We start from the raw sequence: 15,239 nt of genomic DNA, 5'->3' as shown, positions 1-15,239 counted from the left end.
TTAAAATTATTTAGATCAATTTTAATGTTAAAATTATTTAGATCAGGTTCTGTGTTAAAGTTGTTTAAAGGTCAGTGTTAAAGAAGTTTAGATCAAGTTCAGTGTTAAAGTTGTTTAGATGTTGAGATCATGTTCAGGGTTAAAGTTGTTTAGATCAAGTTCAATGTTAAAGCAGTTCATATCAAGTTCAGTGTTAAAGTTGTTTAGATCAAATTCAGTGTTAAAATTGTTTAGATAAAGTTCATTGTTAAAGCAGTTTAGATCAAATTCAGTTTTAAATTTGTTTAGATCAAATTCAATGTTAAAGTTGTTTAGATAACATTTTAAGTTAAAGCTGTTTAGATCAAATTTAGTTTAAAAGTTGTTTAGATCAAGTTCAGTGTTAAAGTTGTTTTGATAAATTTCAGCATTCAAGTCGTTTAGATCAAGTTCAGTATTAAAGTTATTTAGATCAAGTTCATTGTTAAAGTTGTTCAGATAAATTTCGGTGTTAAAGTTGTTTAGATAAATTTCAGTGTTAAAGTTGTTTAGATCAAGTTCAATGTTAAAGTTGTTTAGATAAATTTCAGTGTTAAAGTTGTTTAGATAAAGTCAAATGTTAAAGTTGCTTAGATAAATTTCAGTGTTCAAGTTGTTTAGATCATGTTCAGTGTTAAAGTTGTTTAGACCAAGTTCAGTGTTAAAGTTGTTTAGAGAAGTTCAAAATTAAAGCAGTTTAGATCAAGTTCATTGTTAAAGTTATTTAGATAAATTTCAGTGTTTAAGTTGTTTAGATGAAGTAAGATGTTAAAGTTGTTTAGATAAATTTCAGTGTTAAAGTTGTTTAGATCAAGATCAATGTTAAAGCAGTTTAGATAAATTTCAGTGTTAAAGTTGTTTAGATAAAGTCAAATGTTATAGTTGTTTAGAAAAAAGTCAGTGTTATAGTTGTTTAGGAAAAAAGTCAGTTATAGTTGTTAGATCAGGTTCAGTGTTAAAGCAGTTTAGTGTTAAAGTTGTTTAAATAAATTTCAGTGTTAAAGTTATTTAATAAATTTTGATGTTACAGTTGTTTCGATCAATTTCAATGTTAAAGCATTTTAGATCAGATTCAGTGTTAAAGTTGTTTAGATAAATTTCAGTATTAGAGTTGTTTAAATAAATTTTAGTATTAGAGTTGTTCAGATAAAGTTCATTGTTAAGCTTGTTTAGATAAAATATATTGCTAAAGTTGTTTAGATAAAATTCATTAAGTTGTTTAGGTAAAATTCATTGTTAAAGTTATTTGGATAAAATTCATTGTTAACGTTGTTTAGATAAAATTCATTGTTAAAGTTGTTTAGATAAAATTCATTGTTAAAGTTTTTTAGATCAAGTTCATTGTTAAAGTTGTTTAGATAAAATTATTGTTAATGTTTTTTTAAAGATAAAGTTCATTGTTAAAGTTGTTTAGATAAAATTCATTGTTAACGTTGTTTAGATCAAGTTCATTGTTAACGTTGTTTAGATAAAATTCATTGTTAATGTTGTTTAGATAAAATTCATTGTTAAAGTTATTTGGATAAAATTCATTGTTAACGTTGTTTAGATCAGGTTCATTGTTAAAGTTGTTTAGATAAAATTCATTGTTAAAGTTGTTAAGATAAAATTCAATGTTAAAGTTGTTTAGATAAAATTCATTGTCAAAGTTGTTTAGATAAAATTTCATTGTTAAAGTAGTTTAGATCAAGTTCAGTGTTCAAGCAGTTTAGATCAAGTTGTGTTGGATTTGTTTAGATCAAGTTGAGTGTTGGAGTTGTTTAGATCAAGTGCATTGTTAAAGTAGTTTAGATCAAGTTTAGTGTTGGAGTTGTTGAGATAAAGGTCAGTGTTAAAGTTGTTTAAAGGTCAGTGTTAAAGTTGTTTGAATCAAGGTCAATGTTAAGTTTTGTACTTTCTAGTTAAATGAAAGGGGGAGGGGGATCTCATGTGGATTTCATTGTTGCTACACAATTTAAAAGCCCAATAAATAATTTATTTTTTGTTTTATGCTAGACAGTGATTTTCTGAGAGAAATAATCATGATATTTCACTGGCGTTAAAAAATAATAATGTTTCACTGGCTGTCAGTAGACATGGATAACGTGGTAACATTGAAAGTCAAAGTCATCCTCAGATGCTTATGTAGCTCGGAGGTTAAAGTGAAAAGCTGCCATTAAAAGTCAAATCCAATATAGCACAAAGTATATTTTTTCTTAAGTTGCTTGTTTACTTAAAATTGGGAAGGAGCATTATGACAGTGTTCATTTTTTCTGTGTTCATAATCACAAAAGACAGTAGGACAGAAACGGTAAACTGCAGACATCATGATGGATCCAGTTAAAAACGTCTTCAGTCTGTTATACAGTAAATCTTGCTAGCCACGATGTTTGAGAATAAAATAAAAAGAAAATGTTCTTGCTATGAGTGAATGACATAATTATCATCTCATGGGTGAAAAAATTAGGAATTTTCACTTTTGGTTTTGCCACTCAGTGAAATATATCCATTATTCACTTATTTCAAGTAAATATCCTCTATATCTATAAAGATGATAAAATCCATCCTCCCATGTATTTTATTTCAAATATATTTTTTTTCCAAACCATTAACATTCACAGCCACAAACTAATTATCGTCTGAGCATATCACTTTGATATGATAGCCAAGTTAGATCATAACAGCTTTGATGTTGCCAAGTTGGAACGTATTAGCTTTGGTATAATTGCTAAGTTTAGAGAACTTTAGCAGGGTAATGACACTTTAAAGACATTATTGGCTGTATCTTAGCAAGGAGATGGGATCTGTCTCTTCCAACAGCACACATAGGTAGCCAATCTTTGATGGCCTAGATGGGTATCGAACCTGCAAACATTTGTTTATGAGATGGATATTCCACTAACCTGCAAACATTTGTTTATGAGATGGATATTCCACTAACAGAGCTACTACTGCTTCCATAAAATATTCTTGTTTGTCCGCTTTTGTTTACTGAGTCTGTTTTACTAATTGTTTTATAGGTAGACAGTATGACAAGGATGGGAATCTGAAACAGTGGTGGAAGAATGTAACAATTGAAATGTTTCGGGAAAGGACACAGTGCATGATTGCTCAGTATTCCAGTTATAAACTGAAACAGATTGATCAACATGTAAGTCATTAAATCTTCATTTTTACAGTAAAACTAAACTATAAAACAATGATTGGAGTCCACAGAACAACATTGAGCATTGTACCATATCATGATATTGGCAAGCATGTCTGTAACTTCATAATTCCAATGAATATTTAAATAAATGATTCCTATCAAATTATATCTAATTTAAACAAACAAATAAAACAGAAAAACAGTTATGTTTGCAAAACTTTGTATGGATGTTTCTACAGGAATTAAACCTTTTAGCTTTAAAGTTTGTCTTGTCTATGGTTCTTTTTTGCCTTTGAAAAAGACTCATTAGAGAGCTGAAAGCACTCAAGAGAGTTGGATACTAGTTTCGCATTGTTCATTGTCAATTATTGCATTTATTTTAATCCCTGACACACATGAACCCTTTCTTGATCCAGTGCACTTTAAAGGATTGTTATTTGCCATATGATTTGTATTCTTTAGAGAGAGAGAAAGAGAGAGAGCACCCTCAGAAATATTGTTGGTTAAACTGAATGATAGTTGGAATGACTTGTAATATTTACATTTTTCAGCCAGGAAGCCAAGGGATAAAGATGCTTTATCATTATATCCAAATCCAAGTTTTTGTTGGAAGTATCTCAAGAAATAGCTTGAGACTTTACACAAATGTAATGTTTATCTTAAAAGTTTGTGTACTCAACTTTTGCATTTAAACATTAATACTATAAGTTTACCAGTCGTATCAGAGATAAATAATATTTAGACAAGTTACAATCCATTATTCCCTCAGATTGATGGCAAGAATACCCTTGGAGAAAATATTGCTGATAATGGAGGTTTAAAACAAGCATACAGGGTAAGTTGGAATTTAAAAAATTGCTGATTGAGGTGGTTTAAAACAAGCATACAAGGTAAGTTGGAATTTAAAACATTGATGATTGTGGAGGTTTAAAACAAGCATACAGGGTAAGTTGGAATTTAAAATATTGCTGATTGTGGAGGTTTAAAACAAGCATACAGGGTAAGTTGGAATTTAAAATATTGCTGATTGTGGAGGTTTAAAACAAGCATACAGGGTAAGATGAAATTTATAACATGTTCACATTAGTTTTGTAAAAGTAGAATATTACATACATTGTAACTAATCCATTCTTACTAAGGATATACTTGAACTTTTGACATTAGAACTTTATTTGCTTTTGCAGTTCAGCATAATAAATAGCATTTGGGGATAGGGCTGGGGGAGATTGAGAACGGCCTGAGAGAAGTGGTAGGGATAGGGCTGGGAGAGGTGCTGGGAATAGGAGAGGGGGAAGTGGGGAGAGGGGAAGGAACTGTTAAATTAACACTTTATTAGTTAGCTGTTTGATATGGTTATAAGAGCTTTATATACCAGCTTGAAATGTCAGTTATAATTAGTGATTTATAGTGTGTTTTATTTCTATAAAATGACTGTTGTTATTTATGTTATTACATCCATGTTATAATTTTGATATATATAACATGTGTATATGTAATAATGCCTTGTGATGTCACAAATGACATCATAATATAATGCAAGTTAAAGGCATAATGCTCAAGCCATCCAAATATATTTCAAGTCAATTATGAGATTTTGTAAATTAAATCGGTATTTGTCATCGTGAGGTAAACTGAATCTTACATAAGATTGTCGTCATTTTTAAATGAAATTTATGAAACTTGTTAAATAATGTCAATTTATACAAGGCAAACAAAATATAGAAATTATTCACCTTGACTGTTTATAAATGTAAAATCCTTTTCATGAATACAGATCTGTTATTCCTTCTTTTTGTAATCAAGCACATATGGTTAATGGCATTTATTAATATGATTTACCAATTTTTGTTTGGTCTGGTATAGTTCTTTGTTTGCTTGTAGGCATACAAAAAGTGGGAGCAGAAACATGGAAAAGAGCACCCTTTGCCTGGGCTGAATCTTACGCATGACCAACTTTTCTTCCTTAATTATGCACAGGTAAGATTATTGTTGTTATTGTTGTTTTGGGTTTAATGCCATTTTTTAGCACATAATAGGCTATACATGGCAGCCAATATGACTGGTGGAGGAAGAACCTAGCAAAACCCTGTAAGAACCACTGACCCACCAGAAACTACTGGAAAGTTTTCTCAATTCATAATTTCTGCTTAAAGTGCTTTTTTTAAATTTTATTCCTCTCCTTAAACTAACACAACATTGTCTATTTGCTGTATGAACATCCTCCTTACGCAATGGATCAGCATTGTTGATGTTCATTAGCATCTGAAGCGTGTCTTGCTTTATACATTTTATCTTTACACTTTTGATGTTTCTCAAAGTGCCTCTCACGTGTTCAACCAATGTTGCATTACACTAGTGTAAGCGTAAACAAGGGACAGCTCAGATATTAGTCAATAAACTTTTTGGGGTTGAACATTGAAATAACAATTAAACAAATACTATTAATCAAAATAGTTTCTCAAGTGTTTCTGCCAAAATGATTTTTAGGAGCTGGTCTTTCCGCTTTATCTGTTCTTGGCCAAAGGATGGCTGATTTTAACCCATTTTATCCTGTTTACCAATTTCAAATGCAGAGCCAGATTCTTTAGAAGCAATTCTAAATACATTGTGTTAAAACTGAGCATCATACAGCAGCAGCAGCAGAAATTGTGATGACCTTCACCATGTTTACTAAAAATGTTGTAACATTGTTATTTCATTTTTAAAGTATATAAAACTATGTATCTCGGAAAATGTAATAAAATTTGCAACAAAGTGATCTATGTTTTGTTACCATTTACCAATGTATGTGCTCACAACTGTATTTTGAAATATGACTTGAAAGAAAAACCAAACAAATTAAAAAACGTACCATGATGTTCAGTGAATCTTTTGTTCATGAAGATGACTGACATGCTCCTAATAGAATGTGAAAAAAAGTAAAGGTTATTCTATTTCTAGTATTTTGGTCCAATTTTGAAGTTTCTAGCACTGTTAGTTCAAAAGTTTTAATAATTTTAATAAACTGGACAGCAGAACACCTGGAACAATTTGTTTACTTCACATTCTAGAACATGTACTTCAGTGTGCAGTTCTTATGAAAATGCTCCAGTCCAACATAACAGTTTCTTTCATCAACAAGTTTTTTTCCAGATTCAATCATCCAAAAGTAATGTTGTGCATCTTCATCTTCTCAGTGTTGAACAGTTGCCTGTTTTATCAATTTAAATCATGGCTGCAATCGAGGTGAAAAATCATCCTGGACCCATTCCTCTTGAAAGCCTTCAAAGTCAGCTTCATTCTCTAAATTGCTGTTGAAAAGTGCATGAAGCTATGCATCATATCTTTCATCAACTTGATTCAGTTCTAACCCAAACTGCTCTGGTGGCCTAGTGGTTAGAGTCCGCCTCTAATTCCGTAGGTCGTGGGTTCGATCCCCAGCTGAGTCATACTAAAGACATACAAAAATGGTACTAACAGCTGCCTCGCTTGGTGCTCAGAATTAGGTTAGTGTTAGGACTGGTCAGCCTGGTGTCAGGATAATATGACTGGGTGGTACATCATCCTACATGTCTGTGGCATGATGCCCCAGTGCTAGGCATCACTATAAACTGCCACACTGCAGACGTCGTAGCAAAATGACTGAAAAATTGTTAAAGCTACGTTAAAATCCAAATCACACACACACACAAAACTAAACCAATCATTTAAGTCAATATTTTCTTCCGAATCATCCAAATCGTCAACTTCATTGTCACTACCCTTGCTATCAACATCCATGTTTAAATCTTTGTTGTCATCAATCGATTTTGAAGCCAACAATTTCTTTTCTAACCACATTTTTTTAAAACTTTTACTGCACATGTGTGCTTTAACCATTTACTGTGTTGGTGAAGAAGTACACAATTTGTGATGTATAACACGTTTCTAGAGACACTACACCCATATGTAGTAGAGTACGACTGTAGTCGTATTCAGGATAAAATGGGATACTACAACCATGGGCGTATTCAGGATAGAATGAGGTATTATGGCCATAGTCATATTCAGGATAAAATAGGTTAATCAAAGATTCAAAAGCTACCACTGGCCGCACTTTTGATCTCTTTATTGCATGTATTACCTCAAAAAAACATCCTGCATTTGGCCAAAACTATCCAGATTACAACAAGAAAGCAATCAATTAACAGCTAGTTGTGTATACATGCTAGTCTTAATCTCATTACTCAGTCACGCATCATTGCACCAGTTGCAAGGACTCTGAAAAGTTCCAGTTCACACTAAACTGGTTCTAACTGGTTTCTGAATGTACATAAATATCCAAAAATGGTATTTTGTCCTACCTCTGGTAGAATCATATGTAGGTCAAAGCCAAGCGAAAACTAATTATAGATAACCCAGGCAATCTGTTCCCCATTTATAGGTTACATGCCTCACTTGTTTACAGCTCTTAATAAAAGCACAAGTAGATAATATTATAAATGTTAATTCTTCATATTACATTAATAAATAAATAATAATTATTAAAAATATTAATACTTATTTACTGTTTCAATCAGTGCACTCAAAGCTTTCTCAGGTAGATTTTTTTTTACAAGCCCGATGGGCACAACACTTGGAATATCAGAGGGTCCCTGGGTGTCGGGCTGGTTGGCCAGATGACCATGGCTATGATAAAATAAGAAAGCTGACCAATTTATGCCAAACAATATGTTATAACAGGAGCAGTAATATATCAGTTTTTTATTCCCTCTAGTGATTTCATATCATCCAATATGTATTACAGATCTGGTGTGGAAACATGCGAGATGAAGAAGCATTGAATAAGATCAGGTCATCAGTACACAGTCCAGGTCCTATCAGGTATATCAAAATAGATACAAAAATAAATAATGGTTTTTTATTATTATTTATATTCTTACTGAAATACATTATTTAGCGACCACTCCGGTAATATAGTGGTTAGGGCGTCTGCCTTGGAATCTCAGCCAAGTCTTACCAAAGACTTATAAAAACAGCACTAACAGCTACCTTGCTTGGCACTCAGCATTAAGAGGTTAGTGTTAGGACTGGTTGGCCTGGTGTCTGGATAATGTGACTGAGTTGGACATGATGCGTAATGTCTGCAGCATGATGCCCCAATGCTAGACATCACTATAAACAGCCACACTACAGACATTGTAGGAAAAGGACTGCAAAATTGTTAAAAGCTATGTTAAAAAATTCAAATCAGACACACATTTTCTAGCAGTTTCTATTTATGCATCATAATGTGAATTCACTTATTTTTGTGGAGTATAAATTTACATTTTCCTGGAGTACAAATTTGTATGGATTTTATGGTTGTTGTAAACAGCAAATTAAAGACATATGAACAGAATCCCTCTTTGGAAACAATATCCTTCTGTGGAAACAACAGGACCCTACTCCAAGCCATTATGTTAGGGACCAACATAAATGTCTTTTTTGTGTGGGAAAAACCAAGAAAATCAATTTCCATTAAAACAAAAGAGTTCACTGTTTGCATGCATTCTGCCATAACAGTGATATTGCTCAAAAAGTCATAATGTGATTTGCCTCATTTTTGTCTTTGCATATTTTACCCACCCCCCCTCCCCAACAGGCATTTTTACAAGACTAAATTGATACATGCTTTAGGTGTTTTTAAAGAGCTGGTGAACCTGTTCAAAAAGACTTCCTTGCATGACTAAATTGATCCATGCTTGAGGTGTTTTTAAAGAGTGGTTGAACTGCTCTAAGAGTCTTCCTAACATAACTAAATTGATCCATGCTTGAGGTCCTCTTATGGAGTGATTGAACTGCTCTACTGATTACTCCTAACAAACTGCAAGACTCAGATCTGCTAGCAGTGGCGTCGCTAGGGGGGTGCGGACCACACCGGGTGACACCATCTCAAAAGGGTGACACCAAAATGAAAAATTGCAAATTTTACAGAGCACACACTGCTCGGTCTAGTCGGATTTCATAAGCGGATAACCGATCATAGTTAAATACATGACTAGCAGGCACAGCAGTGGCGTCGCTAGGGGGTTGCAGACTGCACCGGGTGACACCATCAGAGGGGGTGACCCCAAAATGACATTACTAAGGATTCTGTATGGTCTGTTATGGAAGGAGGACCATGGGGGTGACACCATGAGCTACTGCACTGGGTGACACCAACCCAAGTGACGCCACTGTCTGCTGGCACATTATTTGACAGCAGATCTGGGTCTGTGCAGTTTGCAGTTGGACTCTTATAAGCAAGTACATATGGTTGTGATTTAGAAGTTGGAACTCATGTCTCTTTTCCTCATTTTCAGAGTACTTGGCCCTTTGTCAAATTCCTATGACTTTGCCAAAGCGTACAATTGTCCACTTAATAGCAGAATGAATCCCCAATATAAATGTGCAGTGTGGTGAGACAGGGAGATCCAGAGGCTGTTGCCAAAAGATGAGGGCTGCCACAGAAGGCAAAGGGAAATAACTTTGACAACACATAGGAGCAAGAATTGTATGGTTGCTGTGTTGTTTATGTAATTAAACCTTTGTGAAAAAGCAGTAAAGACAATACAGTGAGCAGGAACCAAAGGGACATTACTTTCACAACTTGTATTACTTATCAAAATGAGATAAATTCTGATCTGAAAAAAATATATATGGCTTGACTACAAGACTAACAAGTAAAGAAGGACTTTAGAGAGAAAATTACAACATCCCATAATTTTATATAGAAATGGGAAGCTGAATGTTGAAATCTTACAACAAACCCTCTTCTGTCTTCTACCACAGTCTCTTCAGTACATGATGCTACATATCCTCAGAAATCCATCTTATCTTCCATATACTGAGAAAGTGATTCAGACCTGGGTCCACAGAAATGGATTAAAGATAAAAAGCCCATCATTACATTGTATTGTTGTACATAATCCAGCAGTTATTATTGAATTTGTTTCATACATGTGAAAGAGAGATTATTATGGCAACCTTTATCAGTGCTGATAAATAATTAAATACTTTTTACACCTAAGAATTTTTTCCATCAGACCTATTGTATTTAAAATCATGAAAGGAAATGAACAAATCATTTGTTACATTTCATTTAGAACTCTTTAATTCCCAGAAACGTGTTGTTAAGATTTTTGCACTGTAGTCCTAGGGTGTAAAGTAAAGCAAATAATGTTGTCCTGTTAAAAATATCACGAATAATTACTTCCTACAAACTACCCTGATATCATTCCATATAGTGAATTACTGTAATTTCAACTGAGATTAGGGGAGATAATTCTGACACCATAGTAATCATAAGTTACAAAGCCTATCTCTAATGATGTATCAGTCTTTAACTTGCAGACTTTTAGTTCATCAGCAGGTAGTCTTGAAGAATACCATGTAATATTTTAGAAGGTGGGGGTGGGTTGCTGATGATGTAAAATTTATGTATTCATCTGTAACTGGCTTCTTTCTAATTAGGCTATATTTATTGGTCCTGGCAGAATGATTTGTATAGTTTCTGAATTGTTTAAATGCCATCTGTATGAAAGACAAACAGACATATATATTAACACACATTGGTACTCATTGGTACAAGGATTAGTTTGGAGTAACTTAACATTTGTTAAACCAGGTGCTTAATTTAAAAAAAATAATTGTACAATTGAGGACATATATTTCTAATTTAGCTTCTCTAATGGCATTGATAATTTGTTTTAAATTACTGATAAGCTGAGAAACAGACAGAAGGATAATGTTGCCCTGTAATTTATCAACACATTTACTATACATTAACTGTTTAAATAATGTAGGTAACTACAGAGAATGATGTCTAATTTTATTCATTTTTGCAAGAATCCAAATTGATCTTATGAGTTTTCAAGTTTTATACAAAAATTTCTTTAATTATAACATTGACTATATTTTACAATTACCATATAACTTTTGCATCTGTTAATAAAGTGGAGAAATTGTCTTTCATAAAGTTTCTGATATAATATTAAAATGAAACAAGAAACATTTGCCTGGGAATAGTTATGACTGAAATATCACTTGAAATAAATATTGATCAACATAATTAAAAATATGGTGTGAAATTTAAAAGTTCCCTTCTAAACTATTGGCTATCTTCATGCTGCTTTTAGAAAGCCAATTTTCCAACTCTAACAAGTTCAGATTTGAGTTTCCAGCACATAAAACTTATAACAGCATTTAGACATTTTATTTTTGCCTTTGGAATGTTAAAATTTGGAAAAGTAGGTCACTGTGATTTCATTGTTACATACTGTTATTCAAGTTTAACCTGGTCAATTTTTTGTCTTCATTAAAGACAAAGGGTTTGCAACATTTCTTTTGTACTCATTTTTTTTTACCGTGGGAATAATTTTTCATACATGTGCCATAGTTTGACTTAATTAAATGTACACAAAACCCGTTTTTCTTTTCTCATCTGTGTGCATTCTTATGAAAACTACTCCATGAAAAAATATATTTTCTTACAGCAGAAGATAACATTGATACATGTATGTTAAAAGCTTTTTCCTATATTTTTGTTGTCAGTAATTTCAGACAAGTTGTTCTTTTTTTGTTATTTTCAATCTGTCCATTCCATTGTTATCATTGTATTGATGTAGCTTATTACGTTAAACTCATTGTTGTTACATTCTATTAAATGTGAAAAATATATAATTGTTGGAATTTGTTTCTTAATGAAATTATTTTGTGTACTAAAAACACAAAAGGCCCAAGTGGGCCTAAAGTTACTCTCTTGTTCACATTAGCATAGCAGTCAAATGTTATAGCATCTGGCTTAGTTTGATTAGTTGTTGTTGTTGTTGTAGGGCTTAACGCCATTTTTCAGCACACGATAGGCTATACATGGCAGCCAGTATTAATGGTGGAGGAAGAACCCGGGAAAACCCCAGAAAGAACCACCGACCCATGAGAAGCTACTGGCAAGCTTTCTCACATACCCACATTGGCTGAATCCTAGACTCAAACCCACGCAGACAGGTGAGATGGCAGTGATCCGTAACGGACAGCGCTTTTGACCACTCGGCCACTCAGGGCCCCAGTTTGATTAGTAAGAATTGTCATATTTGCTGGTGGATCAGCCTCATTTCTTAATCTGATAGGAGCCAGGATGCTCTCAAGCTTGGTCAAATTATGTTAAGTATATTGAAGAAAAATTAAACTCTTTTTTTTCGTGCTGTTGGTAATATCTTCATATGTGACTCAGATTATTAATATAAAATCAAAAGTTGTTTGTGTTCTGCCAAATTTGATCAAATTCTGTTTTACTGTTACTGATTGCTAAAATGTATTTCTATGTTTAAAGAAGCTCTACCAGCAGATTTTGGTACTATAGAAAATGATATTATTAAAGTTAATATGGCCGAATGGTCTAGGGCGCTCTTCATTACGAATCACTGCCATCTCACCTCTGTCTGCGTGGGTTTGAGTCTCGAATTCGGCTAATGTGGGTATGTGAGAAAGCTTGCCAGTAGCTTCTCGTGGATCGGTGGTTCTTTCCAGGGTTTTCACAGGTTCTTCCTCCACCATTAATACCGGCCGCCATGTTTAGCCTATCGTGTGCTGAAAAATGGCGTTAAACCCTAAAACAACAACAACAGCATTAAAGTTAATATAAAAAAGTTGAAAATTTGTAATGGTTTATAAAAAGTAGAAGTTGATGCTGTAGAAGAAAGAAGCAGATGAAAACTCTTAATATGCTTTCCAAGGCTCATCAAAAGAATTCATTTCACCACCCCATTTTCTGAGTACAGGCATGACATACAATGCAGCATGCATTTTCACTATCAGCTCACATGGCCATAGAGTGATGGGCTGACCTGATAATATGCACCAACTGAGAGAAAATTAGTGAAACAGGAAAAAAAGGATAGAAATTGGAAAGTACAGAATACATTTGAGTACTCTACCATGATTTCTTGAATGATCCATTATAGAAGATTGAGCCAATTATTTACATTCCACAATAATACCAATTATGAATGCAACAATGATAACATTTATTAATGGGGTCAACATACATATTTTTTATATACAGGATTTCTATCGATAATTTTGTCCATCTTCTCCATCCATGTGATAGCATGGACATGTATTTTCAACTCTGCTGTTCATACACTGGAAGGATTTATGCCATGGTCATATAGCCGTGTTGTTTGCAAGTGTGGGAGTGTTATTGCTACTCCCCATAAGTACTGAAATGGCCACCATGAACACCACATACACATTCATCCCACGGTCTAGTTGGTCCACATTTAAACTGGTTCCCCTCGGACATGTAATCATGTTATCACAAGGCAACCTAAATGAATGGTATTACTGAACTGACATGTAACTTTCAGTAAAAGACTTCATCTTATGGTGTCTAGTTGGTCCTAAATGAAAACGGTGCTAATCTGTCAACCAGTACTATACTGGTGGCTCCTTGAAAATCTTGTTATTGCTATTCTTTGTAAATGGATGTTCATATCAATATAGGACTTATTAGCATGTTTAGTTGGTCATAAATGAAAATGATGGTGATCTGATATCTAAAATGGCCACCATGGTGGCCATATTGAAAATCTTGTTACTGCTACTTTTCCAAACATATGGCCATAAAAATAAAGGTTCTTAAAGAACAACTAATAGCAACTAGACACCAAGAAGCTTGTATAGAAAAACTGCATATTATACGACCTTCAGTATACGAGACACGGTTATAACACGACTGCCCTGGCAGCCATACTGGATGTCAGACTAGCACTATTTTCATTTAACCCTTTACCTCATAGAGCAGTTTCCCAGTGCAGTGTGCTATAAATAGAACACATTACATATTCGACTCCATACACATAGGCCTGCCTGTTAATTGTTAAGCAATGTAGTGTATGTTACAGTAAACAGCAATTTTAACCATTTTACATTTTTAGTATACATCTATCATATATGGAAAATTTTTAGAGTAAGGTCTGATTGTTATAGCTGTGTAATTATTTGTCACAGAAGAATTTTTTATGCGCTCTAAAAAATTGAGAGAACTCATTCACCATCAAGTCAGTGAAGCCATGTGATCAACCGTAGCTGCCATTTCTCATACTTGAAATTTACAAGTTTTTTTGTCTGCATCTACATCACTAAGTCATCTGAATTTGATATTTAAAAAAAACTAATTGCTGCCTACATCAATATCAGAGCCTTTACCTAAGTTATTGAAGCTTTCATAGTTATGATTCTAAGCATGAAAACTGGAGTGGAGAATACGACCCATTTACTTTAAATAGCAGATTTCAACCAGAGCATAAAAGTGACCACATGATCTGACATAATGGTCATTCACAGAAATGAATATAGTATCTAATAGGGGGGTTTCCTCGAAGGTGGCGCTTCGAAAACCTACTTAAAATGGCTGATGTTTACAGCAGGCATCAAAAGGCGCTTCCATGCAAATGGAGTAGAGGCGTCCAAAGGCACTAGCATGAGGTAAAGGGTTAATATCAAACAGACATTTTAAAAAATCATTCAGTGAAAATCCCATGCTCATTCAACCATCCATTCTGGTTAAATGGTGACAAGATTTTCAAAAATAGCTACTATCATGGCTTTATTGATGTCCAAGGGGCACCATTTTCATTTATGGCCCACTAGATCTTGTGAAGAACATGTGTATAATGGCAATTCTCAATTAGTTCATGAGAAGTATCAATAACTTGTGCAAAGGAATGGATATGAGACACCAGGTCATCACATATTCTCTTCTGATCTGTACGACTAGTACAGTAACAAAAAAATTGGTAAGAAAATTGGCATGTACCTCTCCCGTTAAAAATATAGGGATATTAAAGGGATTTTTTAAAAAGTATCAGTAGAAAATGCAAGGATAAACCAGAGGAATGGTAAGAAATTTGCTAATTTATATATCTATATACACCTGCTCCTCCAGAATCCCTAATCATGGAGATGAATCTATATTAGAAGACAAATTCATTCATTACTGCTAGTGATATGATTTTCAATTTGTCTGCCATGGGAGCTAGAGGATGTTATATTGTCACCTTTCACATTTAGGATAAAGAAGACATTATAAGTAAACACCCCCCCCCAATATAAA

The 15,239-nt window shown here is 33.5% G+C and overlaps 1 protein-coding gene across 1 annotated transcript in view; it reads left to right on the top strand.

Annotated features, from left to right (window-relative positions):
* LOC149774508 (neprilysin-1-like) overlaps nt 1-11,806 on the top strand; it is a 97,137-nt gene extending 85,331 nt beyond the window's left edge. The window contains exons 19-23 of the mRNA XM_089945175.1: nt 3,018-3,148; nt 3,915-3,980; nt 5,027-5,122; nt 7,911-7,987; nt 9,448-11,806. Of these exons, the coding sequence (XP_089801301.1) occupies nt 3,018-3,148; nt 3,915-3,980; nt 5,027-5,122; nt 7,911-7,987; nt 9,448-9,547 (470 nt within the window). The 3' untranslated portion in view covers nt 9,548-11,806. The remainder of the gene's footprint in view (nt 1-3,017; nt 3,149-3,914; nt 3,981-5,026; nt 5,123-7,910; nt 7,988-9,447) is intronic.
* The last annotated feature ends 3,433 nt before the right edge of the window (nt 11,807-15,239 follow it).

The sequence above is a fragment of the Sinohyriopsis cumingii genome, unplaced genomic scaffold, assembly GCF_028554795.1.
Source record: "Sinohyriopsis cumingii isolate HCF-2022 unplaced genomic scaffold, ASM2855479v2 utg000229l, whole genome shotgun sequence".
In the NCBI taxonomy this organism is placed as follows: domain Eukaryota; kingdom Metazoa; phylum Mollusca; class Bivalvia; order Unionida; family Unionidae; genus Sinohyriopsis; species Sinohyriopsis cumingii.
Note: the sequence above shows the minus strand (reverse complement) of the source record. Positions and strands in the feature narration are given on the sequence as shown.